We start from the raw sequence: 21,159 nt of genomic DNA, 5'->3' as shown, positions 1-21,159 counted from the left end.
CAAATGTTGTTTGATTCGAAAATTTGTGCTTTTTGTTAGTTTTTTTTTTTCCAATTTTTTTCTTTCTCTCCTTTTACACTGTTCAAAGTTATCGTGTCAAAGGGTTCTTGGAAACTTGTTGCGATTATTTGTCTGTTCTTTCTTTTTTTTTTCGTTTCCATTTATTTACAATCGAAGGAAATATTTGACTAACCAAGTTTGTTGGTGATATAGAAAAAAAAAAAAAAAAAAACAATCACTCTTCGACCCCAAAGTTGGCCAACTTCGGAAATCATTTTATTTGATTTCCGGACGAGGCCCTCTTTGCCGTGGTGGGTCTGCTGTGACGTGGGAGTCGAAAAGTGTATCATGGCCGAGTAATAGCAGCGTTACAATATCGAATTCTCAAGGCCTAGAAAATATTGTGTGTCTTCGTAGAATTTCAAAAGGCAGAAGCAAAACGAAGGTAGGAAAACGTCGAAATGTAGACAAACAAGTTCAAAGTACAGAATGACAAAATGTAGAATCGTCATAACGAATATTATAAGCATTTGTAGCAGGCTCTGGGACATAATCGACTGAAATTCGACCATTCTACATTCGGACTTTTCCATACCTCGACTACTTAAATTTTAAAATACCATGTGAAATAGATTTTTGTGTCTTTGGAAATTCGATCTTGTGAGGCCCTGATCTTTAATTGAAGGTTCAAGAATGCAAGTGGTACATAAGTCATTTTTACGTTATTTCTCAGAATTAAGAAATTGGCATTCGATGTTGCCAACAATTCTGATATGAGAAAAATTATATTCCTTTGCTTGCGTTCCATCTCTCAAGAATAATTCCAAATTACTGTTTATATTGAAACCAGAATCGATCGCTAAAGTTCCAACCAAATGCCTCACACCACTTGCATTGTCAACCCCTCTACTACGTGGCCACGATTCAACAACTTTTTGACCTACTCCTTCCCTTCTTCCGTCTCAACGATCTCTTCTGGAACGACATTTCTCATCCAAATTTCGATTATCTCGGCTTCTTACCGGCGCATAGAAGGCTCATTCGCTGAGGATTATCCACAGATCAATGTCACCCCCCCCACCCTCCAACAAAACACCCAAAAGATAACAACAAAAAAAAAAAAAAAAATACAAAACAAAAAACAAAAAAAAAAACCCAGAACCCACCGGGCTTCGATTAACTCTGGTATTGCTTGTTAAGGAGCTCAAAGCGACGAACGAGACGCTGAAGAGCCTCCAGACCCAGCTGGAACTCGCCTATGCCAGCACAGCGTCTTCGGGAGCGCCGGTAGCGGGTAACGCAGGATCGGGGGTAACAACCCTCGGCGGAAGCGTCGCGGTTCCAGGAGGCGTTCCGGGGAGCACGACCTTGACGGCGATCCTCGAGACGAAGGACGCGCGGATTCAGACCCTGGAGAAGGAGGTCGGCCTGCTCGAGGCGGAGCTGCAGCGGATCAGGGAGTGCGGGGGAAAGCTGAGGGAGCAGCTTCTAAGGGCGACGGCTGTGCCCTCGGCCCATCATCCCTCGGGAATCCTGCACCAGGTCAACCTCCAGGGATCGAACGCCGTAAACTCCGCCGCCTTCGGCTTCAACCATTCGACCCTCGTCAAGGGCGGCCAGCAGCCATCCGCGAACAATTCCTCGAGCCTGGCGAACTCCTTCCTCGCAAATTCCGCTGGCCTTGGATCATGTCTCGCTGGAATATCCGCCGGCGTTACCACGGGCGTTTCTAATCCGTACACAGAGCGCTACAATCACGGATCGGAGAACCAGAAGCACCAGTCTCACCACCTCAGTCATCATCATCAGCATCAGCATCATCATCACAAGCAAATCGAGTCATCTTCATCGTCATCCGCCGCCGCCGCTGCCGCCGGCGCCCTTGCGCTTCATGCTCACACCTTCAACAAACACGACATGAACTTCAAACGACAAGTAAGTTTCTTCATCAACAACGTCCGCATCGAAAAGAATGACGTCGTTTAGAACATCTTGTAATAATATGTGTATCCGATATTATCGTACCTACTCGTAATATACCTGCCTACGTGTTTTAAAGGCGTTCAGGGATGCGTTCTTGTTAAACGTTCCACGGAACAAGAGACATCGCCGATCGCATCAGGTAACGCTTACTCTTCAATTGTCAATGGTAGGACGTTGCGTGTATAAGTATAGGGATATGAAATGTATTATTGAAATTATTTGGAAAATTTCACACCATGTTACGTACTCGCACCGAACCGATCACTTACTGAAACTCCGTACGTTATACGTACAACACCGAATGTACCGCAACACGTCACAACGACCGTCGAGCCATTCAAGGATGAAGTGTCTTCACCGTCTCTGCGTCGAAAGTTAGGAGAAGAGAATATGTCATTTTGATAATCTGCGGTAATGTTACCGATTGCATCAATGTTAGTGAACAGGAATGAATCACCATCCCTGATGTGTTACAGAAATGGTTCGGGATAAATTCGATAGTCCAAGACGGAAAATGTCATTGATTTGAGAGAAGGTTCCATGATTAGAACATTCCAAGCGATCAAACTCTGGTGTTCCTCATCCCATTCTAATGTTTTTGAAATCGTTATTCTTCTCTGAATCTGAAAAACATTCCACAAATCTTGCAAGTGTAATTCCAGAGAACAACTGTCGTACAGCACTTGCCTGAATCTAGTTTTATCCATTCGAGGGATCGCTATTAGTAAAAGACTCGTCGGACGATTCTTGGAGATGTCCATCGTTAAGAAAACAATCCCAAAAACACCAAAGTTCAATCCTTTCGAAGTTTCTAGCGATACGATGATAACCTTATTTCTTCTCAAATTATTGATATCTTATTGTTGATAAGCTTGTGATGTTCGAATTTATTCACAATCATAGCTACATCACCTGGTACAGATGTCGCTTCGTCGAAGTTCACTGTCATTGTCGTAAAAAACAAAAAAACGTTGCTGGAGATTTTTCACACGATTTCTTCTCCATCCCTAACTTTTTATGCCAACGGTCCGACTCGTTCATCCTTGATCCCAGTCAATTATTAACCGCGGATTATCTGCAATAACGCCAAATATTATAGAACGTATAATACCTACACATATAACGCTAAATCGCTACGCGTACTGCACGATCGATTTGGGCCGAAATTTGATACTGCATGGAGCAATCCGAAAACGGGGTGGCGTGCTACCTTACTGTGTCTTGTCGAAACCTTTCATCCTGACGTTTTTCCTCGAGCCTAGCTTCTGCACACTTATCTTCGCCCATATTTCCCGACTCGCCATCCCCTCGCTCAATCTACGAGGATAACGTTTCAACCTTTCCCAACTTACCACCCTAGCCATCCTCCTCCTCCTCCTCCTCTTGACCTAAAACTCTACCGAGTGTTGGTTGACGACTAAAATACTACGATCCTCTCCTCTGATGTACACCGCATTTCTGTAATCTCGGAAGGTAACCGGTCATTTTTTAGTTTTTCATAAAAAAAAAAAAAAAAAAAACAAAGATGGACACAATTTGAACTCGCCTATTCATTTTCGCAGTGCAATTCTTCATCACCAAGACTTTTAGCGCACCCTTTACAACTTCGGAGAATATTTCCAGTGACGATTAATGTTAAATTCGGTATAAACGCGGCGTATCTTTGAACGTTTGTATTCTTGCGATGTATTCAAAACCTGTAGGTTTTGGTATAAACGTGCTCGTACCGAGAAGTTCTCTTCAATGGATTTGCTCGACGATTATTGCTACTCGTCCAGTTAACAGGCGTAGCCAACTTCGTAAAAATGTTACTAGCATCCGCGGGCGCCGTGACTCGGCCATTGCCATTCTTAATATGAGGAGAGTTTATGGTTGACCGTCACTTGTCAACTGGTCGATTCTAGGGAATCTCTTCTTGTCGGTGAAGGTTTGCTTCAGGCTGGAAGAATTCGTGTCAGCCAATCAAAATTAAGCAAGTTGAATCGCGCGCGTTACGAGAGTGTCCTTTCAAGAGAACCTCTCGGTATTGTATATTCGTTTGAAATTAAAGAACACTCGCTTGACCCGGGAAACGGAGGGAATCAAGATCAAAGGTCAAGGGCTTTATACGTATAATAAATTTTGCATTTTGGATAGACTTATCTCTTTGTTTTTTTGTTTGTTTTTTTTTCTTATTTTTGTTTCTTTCTCTCTCGCTCTCTCCTCTTATCCTCACCTCTCCGTACTTCTTCCTGTTACTTGTCCCGCTCGTTTACCGGGGAAATTTCTAGTTTAGGATTACGTCCGATGATTTTCGGGGTTTTGGGGTTGGATTAGGATCGAATCGAGCTTTAGATCGTACAAATTGACGTATGCATATTATATGCACACTGTTGCGCTTACAATAGTATATATAATATAGTATGCAATGTGTAGAGAGAGGATATACATATATAATTTCATGGCAACGCAGTGTTCAGAATTTTAGTATATTATTATATATATGTATATGTATACTATGATAACGTGAGAAAATATACATATACATGTTTCTCGGCGTGTACAAAAGATGCCGGGGAAATGTGTTGTATGCTCGTCTATGATATGCTTGAATTCACGTTCAAGATTCTTAACGACGTCTCTTGTCGCGAATCGTTCAATTAAATAATACTATTAATGAATAAAAGAATGAAAGGACGGCTTACTTTTCTTTGGAACAGTAATATACGGTACGAAATACGCAACGGTGGTCGATTCTTTTTCTACAATCAATCACTTAATTAGGCACTTTGTTATCATTCTATACGGCGAGAAATTGCGACGTTGCGAATATATGATTGGAAATGTGCTACAAAGCGAGAAAGAGAGAGAGAAGGAATTACAAATCTTATTTTTGCACGCTGAGCGGACGTCCAAGTTATGTAATTGGCGAGTATATAAGTAGAATTGAAAATAATTGCGCTCAACGCGAAATTCGATGCTTCGATATTTGCACACTGCTGATATTTTTAGCGTATTAGGCATAAATGAAAATAAACTATACATATAGATTCGATAAATTTATCCAAGTTATTCCGTTGACGATAAATACTGCAGAGTTACTATACATACATATATTATAATATACGAAAAGACGCATCTCCGAAATCTATTATCTATATTTCTACAAAATTGAAGAAGAAGAAAAAAAAAAAGGAAAAAAAAGTAATAAGAGTAGATGAAAATATAGGTATATAAATAATACATACGTAGATGAATTATAATAGACATATTATATATTTACGTTATCTCCGAAGGTTGTCGAAATGTTAGGATTATTATAGATACTCGCTGTCAATGTTAGAAGACTGCAGGAATTAACGGAACGGTACAAGAAAGAAAAATATTAGAAGAAAACAAAAAAAATGAAAATTTATTTACTCGTTTATCGATTTTCATACTTTTATTTTCGTAATAACTATGAGAGTATATTTTTTAGAAATTTGCGGTCGACAAATTCTCTATATTATACATAGTAATAAACTGCACGCTCTCCTCAATCTATCGTATGAATTAAACTCAATGTGTTCTATGTACAGTTCAAGCTTGTTTAAACGACTCGTGTGTCGATAAGTGAAAAGAAAAGAAAAAAAAAATGAAAAATAATATTGACAAAATTGAAAAATTCTAACAAATCATACAAAAACACACACACACACACGCATATATATACATATATATGTATATGCATAAAGATAAAGTATTGAACTTACTTGTGTACAAAAAAATATGTGCTTGCTAAATAGAAAATCCTAGTAACATAGGTATATATATAAATATATTAGGTAGTCAAAAACTTCCAGAATTCTCTTCCATGAAAAATATTAAACAATTCGTACATCGGTATAATGTACACAATAGATACACTTTCAATTTGCAAGGGTCAAAAGTGAAAGTTGCAATTACATACTATAGCGATTGAGGTAAGATCCTGAGCCATGTTAAACAGATTTTCGGTTTAATCCAGTTTTCTTTTTTTTCTCTGTTTATTGATCCAGTAAACTCAAATTCTCCACTGAACCTCAAGTGCTGTAATACTATGCGTTTAATAATAGTAATAATCGTAATTATTACTATTATTATTAACTATCATTACGTCTGTAAAAAAGATTGACAATGAATAGTTATAAAATTGTGAAGGAAGAAAAACGAAAAGAAAAAGGAAAAACTATAGAGAGAAATTATTCAGCCGATGTATTAAATTTAATATTGTACGTACCTAAAGTTTAGGCCTTAGAAACTGTTGAACCTTAAAATGTCTAAACATGTTAATGTACAGAGAAACACAGAGAGTGAAAGAGAGGGATAAAGAAAGTAATAGCAAAAATATAAATTTTAACAAAAATTTAGAGAACACTAGTATAAATGAATAATAATAATATAATAATTACCTATCGATATGATATTTATTCCGTTGACAGTAAAATGTTTAACATATACCTGAAAACTGCCTATTTTCTCAACCTCGATATATGTCATAATGTAACCTGATGAGAAAAAATTCGTATGATAAAAAAAAGAAAAAAAGAAAATAGAAATGAAGAAAGATGACAAGGAAAAACAATTGTTTTCCGGAAAGAGCACAGAAACAAACAAGTACACAAAGAAAAAAGACGGGTGATTTAATTCTTAGTACTAGATTATGTAAACGTAACTTGTAGTGGAGACAACAAGTATGAATGATGATATTTTCTCGAATCCTGTCTAGATGTAGGAATAGAATCTTTACGATTTAATATGCATATATGTATGAATATGTGAATAATTATACGTACCCGCTGCTTAACGCGAAAAAAATATTAGTTAATTACTAATATCAAGGGGAGTCAGGCATGATATATTAATTATACGAATGCTCATTCAATTATCACCGCTATTACTATTATTATTATTATTATTATTATTGTTGTTGTTATTATTATCATTGTTGTTATTAATCACGACGGTTGATACACTCTATATTATATATGTATATACATATTAATGTAAGTTCAACATCGTTTTTGGGTAAAACAGTTAGAAAAATCTACGAAATCTTCTCGTCAAATTACACTTTACACATGTCATTATTTATTACATCTTGTGTATATATACGGCGTCTGTAATATTTTATCTTGATGGAAAGTATAATGTATAAAATATCTCGTGTGAGAAAGAGAGATGAAAATTATTACGAGATATTAGTAAACAGCGTGTAGGTACATAAATCGTACTAAATTGGAAGCACATATGTATGATATGTATACATGCATTACGTATGTATTTGAGTCAGGTTTATTTTTCTAAAGTATACATGTTATACTACGTATATTACGTATAAGGTTACGTCGTTATGTAACCAGTAATAATATGAAAATTATATTAATTTATGCACGAGCACCGAAATGTTGATAACAAAAAGAGAAAAGAGACAAAGACAATGGATTGAAAACATGGTATTTGTGATTCAAAAGTATGCAAATACGATATAGCTAAGAATTCTGAAGTAAATTGTCGAAAAGTGCTATGCGAAATTAATTAATTATCTTCGTTGGCTAAACTTCGTTGTGTTTTAAATCTTCAACTACTAATTGTCTTCTTTTGCTCAATTAATAATATACACGATAACAATTATATTGTATAAATAACGAAAGCGAGAAAAAAAGAATATATATATATATATACATATATATATATAAAACCGATAACAAGATAAACGAATTTACAAAATAAACATTAATCCGTAATTTTTTGCAACGTCTTATTAATCCGGTAAATTTTAACGCGTTGCGATATTACGATGTACGATTCACCGTTATTGTATACTGCGAAAATATATCTATAACACTTCGTTGAAAATATTCGTCTAACAAACACGTATGAATAAAATGAAAGGGAATCCTTATACGTGCGTAATTATTAAATTAAAAAATTAAATTAAATTATGCAACAGGTAAAAATTAAACACAACAAATAAATAATTTACATCTACGACAGCTGATATCAATATATAATACACAGCATAATATGCAATAGACATTGTTTAATTCTTTATAATATATATCGTATATATATATATATATATATATATATATATAGTCAATTGTTGTAAAATAACTATCGAAACTTATATACATATTATTAAGTTTAATTAAGAAATTTTAATTTTCAAGTATCATTATTATTGTTATTATTATAAAATATGACAAACCCGACTCATATCATTTTACCACCTTACACATCTATCGCAGCTCAAATTTCACCTCACTTTCGTCTGTCTGTCACGTATTTATTAATATATATTATCACCCCTCTGTTATAAGTTTTCTAATTATACATATGTATGTTTTTTTTTTCTCACAGCAAAAAAAAAAAAGAAAATAGAACGTCATTTTTCATCGCCATTGGCGTGTTATCTATGTACACACACACACATATATATATATATATATATATATATATATATATGTATGTATATACACAATATCACTTGTCGTTTTTCGTTATCTGTTTTTCTGTTTTTGTAATTTTTCCTCACGTACAATTTTTGTTTATTCTTCTCTTCTTCACGCAACGCCAGCACTGCACCAGCATGATAAAATCTTTAACTCGCATGCCGCATGACGTACAGTCTTTCTTGTTATGTGAGGGAAAGAGAGAAAAAAAAAAGAAAAAAGAAAAGCAAACAAAATGAAACAAATTAAAACATGAAACTATAAATTTCACCCTTTTTTTTTTTTTTTTTTTTTCATTTGTTGCGCCAGTGCAACGCTTTACCAAGTAGCAACTAACTACAATAACGCTGAATAACAATTATTAACAGAGAAATTTATAGTTTCAAATGAATTTCGTACATTAAAGTTATTTTGGTTTGTCTACAATTTTACTCTCAGCCTCTGTTATCGTACAATATTTCGTACACCTACGCATATTATTGCTATTACTGTTATTATTATTATTATTATTATTACTACTACCCGTATTTTTCTGCAAAAAATATAATAGTTGCTTTGAGTTACATTCCTCGTTTACATTATCTATGTCAATTTTTTATTCCTCTCTTTTTTTTTTCTCCATCAATTTCTTTCCTTCTGTAATTGACGATTGGCACTTATTATATTATATCGCGATTCACTCTGATACACGGACAAATTTCTTATCCCGTTATAATTTATATACGTTCGTTAGCTATGAGCACATGTTACCGAAACTTGTTAAGTTTACTTCGGTATAATCGAAAACTTGCAGCAACTATAATATTTAATAATTCTTTGGTCTTGTTCTTGGATATTTTTGTAATTGAAAAGATTGACGATACTTCGTTATTCGTAAGCTATGAAAGAATTTTAAATTTCTTGTTTTTTTTTTCTCCTTGTCGATATTACAATATTCTAATTTGTTGTAGATAGAATGAACGACATAAGTAGAAAGCGTATTTCTACGTGTTTCTTTCTTTCATATGGTATGGTAAAATGATGACGATCATGAGTTGATGATTAAAACTTATTTTAATTATTACATATATATGTATATTGTATTATATACTTATATAAATTTGTTATATACGGCCTGACTTGTATTTTTGGCCTGTAGTGTATGTATTTACATCGTATACACATTATGTACGTACATATGGTAGTGTCGAGATATTTTTGTAGATAAACCAAGTGTAACATTTCATTTATCATCATATAGCAATAAGGTGCAATTTATTATTCTTAAGGATAAATTATATATACTACGTGTATAAAAAATGGGCTAGTTATATAACATTAATCGTAAGTGAGTAGTAGGTAAATATCTCAACTCCGTGGTTAATTCTATATTATTGTTTGAAAATGAACGTTAAGAAGAATAATTATTTGTCGGTTACTTTTTTTTGTTGCTTTTAAATCAATTATTAATTGGATAATTGATTTTAATAACGTGTAAATGTAAGTATTACGTATAGAATTAACGCGGAGTTACGCTTATTACGTGTAATCTATTACAAAAAAGAAAAAGAAATGCATTTTTTTAATCGTGCCCCCATATTTTAGCTTTCGGAAGAGGTAAGGAATCTCTCCCGGTGAACAAAAAATATTTCCAAACAAAAGAAAAGAAGTTGATCATTTTTTTTTTTTTTTTACCTCAATTTTTAATCGAGATTTCATCGCATTTTTGTTTTATATTCATCTTTTTCGAATCATCCATTTTTTTTTTTTCGAATTTTCCATTTAACCGTTGAAATTTGGTGTTACGTAGTTTCGAAAGAAGTCTGTAGTCCCATGTTTTAAGGGTTTGTAGGGTAATAGGGGAGAGTTTTCGTTGTTTTCATTTTTTTTTTATTTTTTCATCGTTCAAGTAGAACGTAACTTTGAAATCCAAAAACTTCGCACACACGGTAGAAAGATACAGGAATACTCGGAACGTCTGGAAATTTTGGATTTCAAAATTACGAATCACCAAATTCATACGTCATATCTTTTATAGATTATCGTGCAGTTTTACATCAGCATATGTTACATAAGAATTATTTCAAAATTAAAAGTTGTAAATTCTGAGAGAAATTAAGAACAGATGAGAAAAAAAAGTATTATTTTCATATAATACAGGTATTATCGTCGTCATCATTATTATTTACGATTTTCTTTTTTTTTTTTTTTTTCTTTCCATTTCTCTCACAAATCACGAGTATCTATAGATCTATAAAATATTAGATGTTAGCTAGGAAATTAGTAAACACAATTGCTTAGTAAAGTTCGAAATTTTGAAAAATTCTAAGAAAGAAAAAAAAAAAAAAAAACCGTGCAATGAAAAAAAAAGCATCAAAATTTTGAACAAAAACCCTACAGCACATATAATACGATGAGTAGATCATGTACATATATACATAACTAGTGACTTACATGTATATAATCACAAGTTACATGTATCAATCACACTCTTACATTATATATATGTGTATACTATTCTCTCATTAGATATTTGTATAGTATATGTATACATATATATGCGTATACATGTATGTATATGTATATATATATAAGTTTGCATACGTGCAGCAAAGACTCGTTGGTCGTATTTACACGTTGTTTATTAATTAGTGCAGGTCTGCATGCAAACTCTGTCCGTGCATCTTTCATGTTTTTGCTTCTTCTTTTCTCTTTTTTTTTTTTTCCAAGCACACGGTGTGCCCTTGATCTCTAAGCAATACACGTGACTTACATAGTTTAGAGTAATGAAAAGTATCAAATTCAATGAAATAAAAAATAAAATCGTGGGAAATAAGAAACAAAAAAAAAAAAGACAAAAACGGCAAGATGTACGGACACGGCGAAGACCGCGTGTTGTGATGATTTTTTTTTTTTTTTTTTTCACTTTTTCAACACAAAAACTGCCGTGTCTCAGCCATTGACGGAAATACCTCGATGGTAAACATTTTTCACAGCTGGACGAGTTTCGGGCAGAAGTACAACGGAGGGATCAGGAAATTTTGGGGATGTCAGCGAAGATGAAAACTCTCGAGGAACAGCATCAGGACTATCAAAGGCACATCGCTGTTCTAAAGGAGTCCTTGTGCGCCAAGGAAGAACACTACAATATGCTCCAGGCTGACGTGAGTAACGATAATTTAATTCGCTACCGCAGCCGGAGGATGTTTCTTCCTTTCCACTTGCCTTTTCCACAATTCCCACCCTTCTTTCTTCCATCCTTTTGGTTTTTCAAATTCTTTTTTTCCACTCCGAGCGCTCTTATCGACCGAGTTAAGATGCAAGCTTCCCGTTTCGCAGGTCGAAGAAATGCGGCAGAGACTCGAGGAGAAGAATAGACTTATTGAGAAAAAGACCCAGGCTGCTATGCAGGCTCAGCAGGATCGCAATCGAATGAATACCGAGCTCACTGAGATCAAGGATCACATGGACATCAAGGATCGAAAGATTAACGTCCTCCAGCGAAAAGTAAGTGACCGGTGCCTGATTTGGTTTTGCCCGATTTCTTATGGTAAAGAAGAGAGAGATTTCGGGAATAAATATAGATTGTTTTTTTTTTTTTTTTCTTTTTTCATTTTCCATCTTATCCACCGTTTTCTCAATCTCGTTCAGCATCGTTCGCCGTTCTTTGAGTGCCCGGAATTTATTTAATGTCCATTCATCAATTGAAATGAGGCTTCGAACGATATTCGTATGGAATCACAATTGATTCCAATGGTTCGGTGATTGTCCTCGTTTAGTTCAGCTTGACGATTGGCTGATTTCGCCATTTCACTCGCAGCTTCTCATTTCCTCACATGGAATATTCCGTTCGTCTTTATACTCGATGCGTTGATTGTTAGGAATTCGGAATTTAGCTGGTATACTTACTAATGCTTCTCCATCTCTGATTCCTCTGTTCAAAATTATTATTTTATCCCTACAGTTGTTATAGTAATAGTTATAAGAATTACAATTTACCGAATTATTTTTAAAATATTCTGCTTTCTTTTAATACGTATATTTATCAATCAAATTTTGTATAATTTTGTTATTGTTATAATTTAATATTATATTTATACAGTTACCTATATCCTGATTCACACTGTTATATTTAATTTAAGTTTATAAGATATTTATTCGTTTTACCACATGACATACAGCTGGTATAATTTTATTTCATCCCACAAGTATTATTTGTTACACATTTTCTGTTCAGACATATAATGCGTAAAAGAAATAAACTGATGTAGCTTTTCCCTGGTGAAAGTTTTTTTGCCATCAGATTTCTGTAAAGATCATTATTCTGAAAAATCAAAATTGTTTTAATAAATTTCCCTCTTTTTTGAACCAATACCAGTATTTAAAATTCTCTTCTACCAACAGAAATAAATGTTGAGTCACACCTTATCAAATTATTTCAATTGTTTGAACAACAAAGAGATTTTTCTCCGTAGATTCTGATTCTGGTTCCTCAATTCATATACTTGTACTAAAAATAGACTTTCCAGAGTTACACTGAGAAATTTTGATGGTAAAAATGTTTCACCAGAGATGTATAAATTATGGTGATTATTCCAGTCGGTTTATACATATTCATACATATAGCTCTACGTATCCATTATTTGTGTTTTCCACTGTAATCTATAATTTATTTTATTAAGTTATCGTTGAACGTATGCAAATTAGATATAATTACGTTTGCCAGATAATGTTCCAAGCAGTATCGCTTTTTTATGTGTCATATCTGCGGTTTATTTGTATTAAATGCTTCGCTCATATCTGAATAGTGTAGATATGAAATTCCTGGTTCACTTTTACGTTAGCAGTTAGTTACGACGTTGCAGAGCTAGGCATTCGCCAACAACTCGTGTAGATTGTTGTACGATACGTACAGCGAAGATCAGGTTGAACTGAAAGTTATAAAATCTACATTAGTACAACCACACTAAATTACAATAATCCATATTATACGATGGAAATGCAAGCTACAAAGGTATTATTACCAAGAACCATTACCATTACCTCTAGGATGACCCACAATATATCTCCGGTACTCCTTAATAGGTACGTAACTTTGAACTTAACTGAATTCTATTTACATATGATATCACTAACTCGGAATTGTGTCTATAATATATTTGGATTATTGTTAGGGGCTATGGGTAAGACTTATAAATTAATATTAACGTCAGTTTTGGTACAACGGTAAGTAAATGGAGTTAATACTGACTGTGAATTTAACGAGTTTACAAACGATTTAACGTCTTACTAACAATCTAAACAGTTTATGCTTTATTGTCGTTAACAAAAACTCGTGGCAAGCAAGGGCCAAAACACAAATAAGAGAAGCACTAACAACGGAATTTGATCGGTAGTCTAGTTTGAATGATCATAACAACAAAACTTTACCGATTAGTGTGCAATAAACTTATTGTTAGAATGAAAAACAGTGAATAAAACAGAATTGTGTTGAATTTGAATTGGGCCGTTGGGAGTATGTAATAAACTGAAAATAATTCATTCCACAGATTGAAAATCTGGAGGATCTTCTCAAAGAGAAGGACAATCAAGTAGATATGGCTCGGGCTCGTTTGACCGCTATGCAAGCACATCACTGCAGCAGTGAAGGAGCCTTGAGCAGTTTGGAGGAAGCTATCGGCGATAAAGAGAAACAAATGACTCAGTTACGCGAGCAGAGGGATCGTGCCGAACAGGAGAAACAGGAAGAGCGAGAACTCCATGAAAGAGAACTCGCCGAGTACAAAATGAAACTTCATGCCCTGGAGTCTGAGGTAAATTGAATTATTGTAAGGTATTACAGAGTCGACGATAAACTTGGCGAGAAGATATTCCTATTCCAACAAAAATATTCACATTATTAATGATCAACATTTATTGTTGCAGGTCGAAAAACTTGGCGCCCGTTTGGAACGTGCTCAGGCTGAGAAAGATCGCCTCGAAGCAAAACTGGAAAGTTCCCAGTCGGAATTGGGCAAAAGTAAAGCAGAACTTGACAAAGCGGCCTCCGAGGTTGGTCGCAGTGGTGCTGACTGGGAGGCTGCTAAACAGCGGTTGACTCGCCTTGAATTAGAGAATGAAAGGTTGAGACACGACTTGGAAAGATCGCAAACTACGTTTGGCAGAAGTACGTTGAACTCGTCTCAGGAGATGGACAGAATTCAAGAACGTGCGGAAAAATCGACAGCAGACTTGAGGAGAGCACAGGCTGAGCTCAGAGTTACTCAAGCGGACAATGAAAGAGCCAGAGCTGAAGCAACTGCTCTTCAAGAAAAGGTGGAATTCATTAACATTTCTTAATTTTATAAATCACTGGCAAATTGTTTAGTCATTTGATAAAATAATTCTTATCTTCTCTTATAGGTTGAAAAAAGTCAAGGTGAAGTTTATCGTTTGAAAGCTCGCCTAGAAAATGCACAAGGAGAACAAGAGAGCTTGCGCGAGGAATATGACCGAGCTCAAGCCTCCGTGGCTCGTCTTCACTCTGAACGTGACAAAGCCGTTGGTGAACTTGAAAAAGTTCGAGAAGAATTGGAACGCACTCAGGCAACTTTGGGCAAAGCTCAATTACAGCAAGATAAATTACAAAACTTGCTGGACAAGGCTCAAAGTGAAGTTGACAAACTTCAGGAGAGATTGGACAAATCTCAAGGAGAAGTACGCAGAGTAAGTATAAGCATATTTTGTCACGGATCTTCTATTTTGCCTTCTGCCTGTGTCTCTTTTATTGTTTTCATTTCGTACCTGAAGTCCCATGTTTCAATATAACACTTTCTTACAGATGCAACTTGAAAAAGAGAAGCAAAACTACGACTTTGAGAACGTGCAAAGCCAATTGGACAAAGCACTTGGTCAATCGACTAGAATGCAAAAAGAACGTGAGGCAATTCAACTTGAGGTCGATCGGCTTCATGACAAATATGAGAAGGCACAGGTACGACGTGATATAAATTATGTTTGTATTGAGTATTTTCATCTCATACTTTACGAATATTCTTAAGGACAATTTAATACTTTACCTTATCTACTACCAATCTTTTTTTGCTCATGGTAATGTACATTATTTCAAACAGATGGTTATGCAACGTCTGCAGAAAGAACGAGATAACTTCCAAGAAGAGATGGAAAAGTTACATGAAAGATTAGAATTCCAACAAAGTCAACAAGTAAAACTGCAACGTGAAAAAGAAAATGTTATGTCCGAACTTGACTTGATCAAGGAACGATGGGAGAAGGTTCACACCTTACATCAAAAACTTACCGTAAGTACTCATTGACAAATTTGTAACAAGACTTTAGCCTAAAATTTCTGAATTGAGTACCTGGATGACAATAAGTATTGAATTTCAATATGGTATAGAGCTTGTGTTTGCTTTCAGCTTGAAAGAGACGACGCATTAACGGAAATTGACATTCTTAAAGACAAATTGGAAAAAACTCAATACGGAGCTAACAAAGCTTACGAGGAAAGAGAAAATGCCAGTAAAGAATTTGAAAAAATGCGTGAAAAATATGACAGGTAATGAGTTTGGTATAATACAGTTTCAGAATTGATAAAATGATCCGGTGAATAATTCACACTAACTTTTTACGTGACTCTAAATTTATTACTATCAATAAGTAGTAATCAATGAAGTTACAAACCTGCCAAGGTAACGAAATGAGCCTAAATAATTCACCTACTGTCACAACATTTTGTAACTGCATTCACAATTTGGTATCTTTAAGTCTTTGCAAATCTATTGCATGATCTTAAGTCCATTTTTTTGGTTTTCCAAAATTATGAGCCGAATAAAACTGTAATTAATTCATAAGTGTTATTTTCTTATTTTCTTTTTGTTATACAGGGCACAAAGCGAGGTGTATCGTCTACAGAATAAGATCGATGTAATGGAGGCTGACAAGGATCACTTGGAATTAGAAGTAGAAAAGCTGCAAACATTGGCCACCAAAGGACGTGAAGAAGCTCGTAAAGCACAGGAGGAACTGGCCCGTGTCCAGGAAATGTACGATCGAGCAGCTCTTCAGTTGGGTCGCACTAAGGAACACGAAGAAAAGTCCAAGGAGGACTTGGACAGACTAACAGTAGATCTAGAGATGGTTCGTGAGAGATACGAAAAGTCTCAAATCGAGTTGAGGCGTCACCAAAACGAGCGAGAGAAGTTAGTTGCGGATAACGAGCGGGTCTCCTTCGAACTAGAGAGAGCTCATTCTCAGCTGAGCAAAGCACAAGCTGCTACTGAAAAAACGCAAGAGGAGTTGGCCAGGATGCAGCTTGAGATCGAAAAGATGTATGAGAAACACGACAGGCAACAAGCCGAAGTTAGGAAAGCTCAAGCTGAAGCAGAAAGGCTTCGTGCCGAAGCTGAAGCCGCTAGAGAGGAATCAGAAAGGTACGCAGCAAGGTTTGGTAAATATCAAGAGAGCCAAGAGCGACAAAAAGAAGACCATGAACGGGCGAAGCTGGAGGTTGAGAGGCTGAGGGATCGTTTGGACAAGGCGCTACTTGAGCTGGAGAGGGCACGAAAGGCTGAGCAGGACGCTTCGAGGCTTCGTGCGGATTTGGAGCGTGCCGAAGGTGTACGAGGTAAATACCAGTTCGAGCAGGAAAAATGGCAAAGTGAAGGTAGTAGGCTGCAGCAGGACGTAGAGAAATTGCGCGAAAGACTAGAAGCTCGAGAGGCTGAGCTAAAGAGATCGCAGTCAGTTGTCGAGCAGTTGGAAGCTAAACTTCACGAGACGCAACTACAATTGGAACGTGCCAGAGAGGAAGCGACCAAGGTAACGGCGGCCCAGGATAAGAATCGAGCCGAAATGGAGCGAGCGAAAATTGAGACTGAAAAAATACGTGACAGGCATGATAAGCTCAAAGCCAAGGCCGACGCTCTGGAGGCGGACAATGAAAAGCTGCGAGTAGAAATTGTCAGATTAGAAAGACTCATGCAGACCGAAGGTAAAACGAGGTCGGAGAGTGCTAGTATAGAAGTAGAACGTCTCCGAGCAAGCTTGGACAAAGCGATTATCGCTCGAGATCAAGTCGAACTTGAAGCTGGCCGGCTGGCGAAGGAGCTAGAAAAGTCCCAAATGCTCTTAGCTAAGTACCAGGAGAGCAATGAGGCAAGTAAAAAGGAATTGGACAGATTGAGTGCAGAGCTGACACGGTTACACGAAGAGAGAGAAGCCCTGAGGCAAGAACTCCGCAGAGGACAACATCAGCAGCAACAGGTTGGCACTGAAGAGTTGGCGAGAATACAACACGAGCTGCAACAGGTTCAAAGAGATCGAGACAAGATGGCAGCGATTTTGGAGAATAGAGAAAAGCATTCGGAGAAAATAGAGAAAATCAAGGAAAAGTTGGAAGCAGAGGCCAAGCAGTTGCAAGTAGAAAGAGATCAGCTGGTTATCCAACTGGAAAAATCTCAAGACATGTTAATGAATTTCCAACAAGAATTGAACACCAGCGAAACTGAACTCACCGAGCTTAGGAAGCTTCATCAGCTGCAACAGCAAAGAGCTCACTCCCAAACTCCGGACAAAGCTACCAAAGAAGCTTTGGAATCTCAAATGCGGGAAGTCCAACGGCTTACGCAACAAGTTCAAAACTTGAATCAAGCACAAGCCAAAGAAAAACAACGCGCCGAACAAGCTGAAAAGCGAGCTCAAGAATTACAGAAACAACTAGGTGCTAGAGGAGGCGAGTCTGAGGCACAGCTGGAACAATGGCGTAAATTAGTAGATAATGAGAAAAACAGGGCGGATAATGCGGAAAGGACAGCGTCGGAGTTACAGAAACGTGTTCAAGCTATGGAAAGGCAGCTGCATGCTCAGCAGCAACAGATACAACAGATGCAAGCCAACTTGCAACAAGCCTCTGTGGTGCAAGCGCAGACGGCGCAACAGCATCAACAAAATCAGCAGTCCGTACAGGAGGCTGATAGGCTCAGGAAGGAACTCGAACGTGCTAAGGAAGAAGTGAAACAAGCTAGCGTTGAACGGGAACGGTTCCAGGCTCAACTGGAGATGCTTTGTCAGGAGCTGGAACAAAATCAGGTTAGAAAAATGCCGCCCTGCCAGCAGCAGCAGCAGCACCACCACCATTTGTTGCGTATCCAGCCAAACTGCTCGGCCAGCCTTCGCCTAAGTTGCACAATTTTATGTTGTCGCCTAAATATCATCTCCACGAAGCCTTAGTTAAACCTTCATACATACTCGTCATTCAACAAGCAGCCTTAGTTGTTAATAATGCGATAATCGTGTCGAGCAGCATGCTGCATTTCTTCTACACCATCGTCATATCTACATACACTACCATGCATAATATTATATATTTATATACATATATGTGAATCACTACTATTATAATATTATATTTATATACTTGTTATTATATTCATAATATTATATGAGTATTGTCGCTATGGTTATTGTACATAATTTATAATTACAATTATTGCCGTTATTTTTATTACTATTATTAATATCATTATTATTATTGTTATTATTATTATGGTGACTGTTGTAGCAGGATGATTTATTCTTTGGCAGAGGTTTCATTTTCCTTCTACATTTTCGTTTACTTTACTACTTTACGTTGTTTTGCCGCCTCATCGTTCATCGGCATCCTACTTGGATCTCCTTGGCTATTTCGTGGCATGTGTTGTTTCATCAGTTGTTGTCTCGATTGTTTTTTGCACAAAAATTGCTACCATTACCACGAAATATTTGGTGTTCCACCAAGTTTTTTTTGATGCATATAATATGCGGTCGGGAAAATTTGTTCATTGCAGAGACCTACCTCCCTATTTATGCAATCTCACAAAAACTTGTTTTATGAGTTGTAAAATGATAATTTGAAAATATTATTTAGAATTAGTCTACATATGATGTTTAATATTTGAATGGGGTATCAGAGGATTGTATATTTTATTGAAGAAAAAAACAACAACAAAAATAGTGCCGAATAATTCTTGGTTGGTAAATATTTGTGAAGTTTTTTTTTTATATAGGAAGTTGCATCTATAATATCAATTTGTTTTTGCAATTACACTATACAGCGACAAACGAAAAATAAGAACACAAATACCATACATTTTTCAACCCTGTGTTTGTTTAAGTTTTTCCAATAATTTGAGATAAGTATGTGGAATTGAAATGATTTCGTTTGTACAGGTGGATTTGCACGAGGCGAACAAGAAGCTTCAAGCTGGCGCTACGAAAGCTGGCGCCGACTTTAATCAGGAACGAAAACAATTGGATGAACAAAAGCGACAAGTAGAAGAGCAGAGGAAGCAACTAGAAGATCGTATCAAAGCCATAGATCAGAAGAGTAGAAGCGTAGAAGAAAAGGAGAAGGCACTTCAAAATCTTGACCAAGACCTTAAAAAGCGTAAAGCAAGAATGGACCAATTGGAACAACAATTGCAAAGGGTGAGCTGTATTTTAAGTAAATAAGCAGATTTCAAATTTTTCCGTACAATAATATTCTCGTTTTATTTACATTCTATGCATAATTCTTTTATCTATTTTCATAAATACAGAGCGGTGGGTCTCCGGACAAAAGAGTGGCGGAATTACAGAAAATGCTTGAGAAAGCTGAGAAAGATTTGGAGAAATCGAAGGAAGATTCTGGACGTAGTGCCACCGAAATGGAAAGGTTGTTACAGCTAGTTCAGATGTCCCAAGAGGAGCAAAATTCCAAAGAGAAGCAGATAAGGGAACTGCAAGAGTGAGTACATACTTAGAAGATCTAATAGACATTTGATAAAGTACAGAAAATTCCATACGCTGATAATACATGAAATTCATTTGTTCCAGAGCACTAAGAGTCGCACAAGCAAAAGCAAAACAAGCTGCAAGTGCACAGCAACAAGAGGTCAGTACTTTAACACATCGTGAGATTCAATTTATAAATTACCACTCGTAATTTTCAATTCGTTACAATATATATCTGCTGTAAACATACCGATTGGTAGAAGAAAATTGAAAATAACGTGCGAAATGAACGATTTTCTAATGCCGTAACTAACACAGTATTTTTTCTTATATTTACATGCTGTCGTGGATAACACATACACTAAACGTATATCGACGCATGAATGTGATTTTTCATTATTACGAACTTAATTCACCTGCTGCTTCAACCGCTAAACATATCTTCTATATTTTCTATCCAAATGTTTATTCGCCTGTTTATTTTTGGATGATTTAAACTTGGGCAATCAATTTATTTTATTTAATTAAATCAAATACTATTTCATATTAAAACACAAGGCGGGACCCGCTGGTTTCTTAAAAAGTTTCTTCTAAGGCCGATTTTTGTTGGAGATGCCTTCTCCGTTCTATTTAGTACAATTTTCTTAAAAGATAATGACATTATAATCTTATTGAGTAACTTAAACTTAATAATAAATAAATAAAATATACGAAGCAAATATTTTAAGAAAAGTTACGACCATTGTTAAAATATTAATAATGATGATAATGATAATAATAATTATATCAATATACCTATAAAATGAAAACCATTTAAAAAATACCAAAAAAAAAAAAGAAGAAGAGAAACTGTTAATATGTCTTATAGAAATATAAATCTACAATGGCACAAGTTTAAAGCCATCCGGAACAAAAAAAACTTTCGTTACGTTGTCAATATATTTTATTTTCTGCTATTGCTCTTTTATTTGTTGTTTGTGTGTTCTGTGTGAAA

The 21,159-nt window shown here is 35.9% G+C and overlaps 1 protein-coding gene across 7 annotated transcripts in view; it reads left to right on the top strand.

The window, feature by feature from the left end:
* Positions 1-21,159, top strand: part of LOC124297578 (trichohyalin) — a 73,133-nt gene that overhangs the window by 44,218 nt on the left and 7,756 nt on the right. For 2 of the 7 annotated variants that reach the window (XM_046748797.1, XM_046748880.1), the window contains exons 5-17: positions 1,201-1,935; positions 11,411-11,578; positions 11,754-11,921; positions 13,964-14,227; positions 14,340-14,729; positions 14,817-15,119; positions 15,235-15,387; positions 15,527-15,715; positions 15,833-15,972; positions 16,301-18,503; positions 19,623-19,880; positions 19,991-20,178; positions 20,268-20,325. In XM_046748797.1, coding sequence (XP_046604753.1) covers positions 1,201-1,935; positions 11,411-11,578; positions 11,754-11,921; positions 13,964-14,227; positions 14,340-14,729; positions 14,817-15,119; positions 15,235-15,387; positions 15,527-15,715; positions 15,833-15,972; positions 16,301-18,503; positions 19,623-19,880; positions 19,991-20,178; positions 20,268-20,325 — 5,217 coding nt within the window. Of the gene's footprint in view, positions 1-1,200; positions 1,936-10,019; positions 10,032-11,410; positions 11,579-11,753; positions 11,922-13,963; positions 14,228-14,339; positions 14,730-14,816; positions 15,120-15,234; positions 15,388-15,526; positions 15,716-15,832; positions 15,973-16,300; positions 18,504-19,622; positions 19,881-19,990; positions 20,179-20,267; positions 20,326-20,723 lie in introns of all 7 variants that reach the window. The other 5 variants (XM_046748963.1, XM_046749085.1, XM_046749146.1 and 2 more) reach the window with 4 other exon arrangements.

Source organism: Neodiprion virginianus, chromosome 1, assembly GCF_021901495.1.
Source record: "Neodiprion virginianus isolate iyNeoVirg1 chromosome 1, iyNeoVirg1.1, whole genome shotgun sequence".
Lineage (NCBI taxonomy): Eukaryota > Metazoa > Arthropoda > Insecta > Hymenoptera > Diprionidae > Neodiprion > Neodiprion virginianus.
Note: the sequence above shows the minus strand (reverse complement) of the source record. Positions and strands in the feature narration are given on the sequence as shown.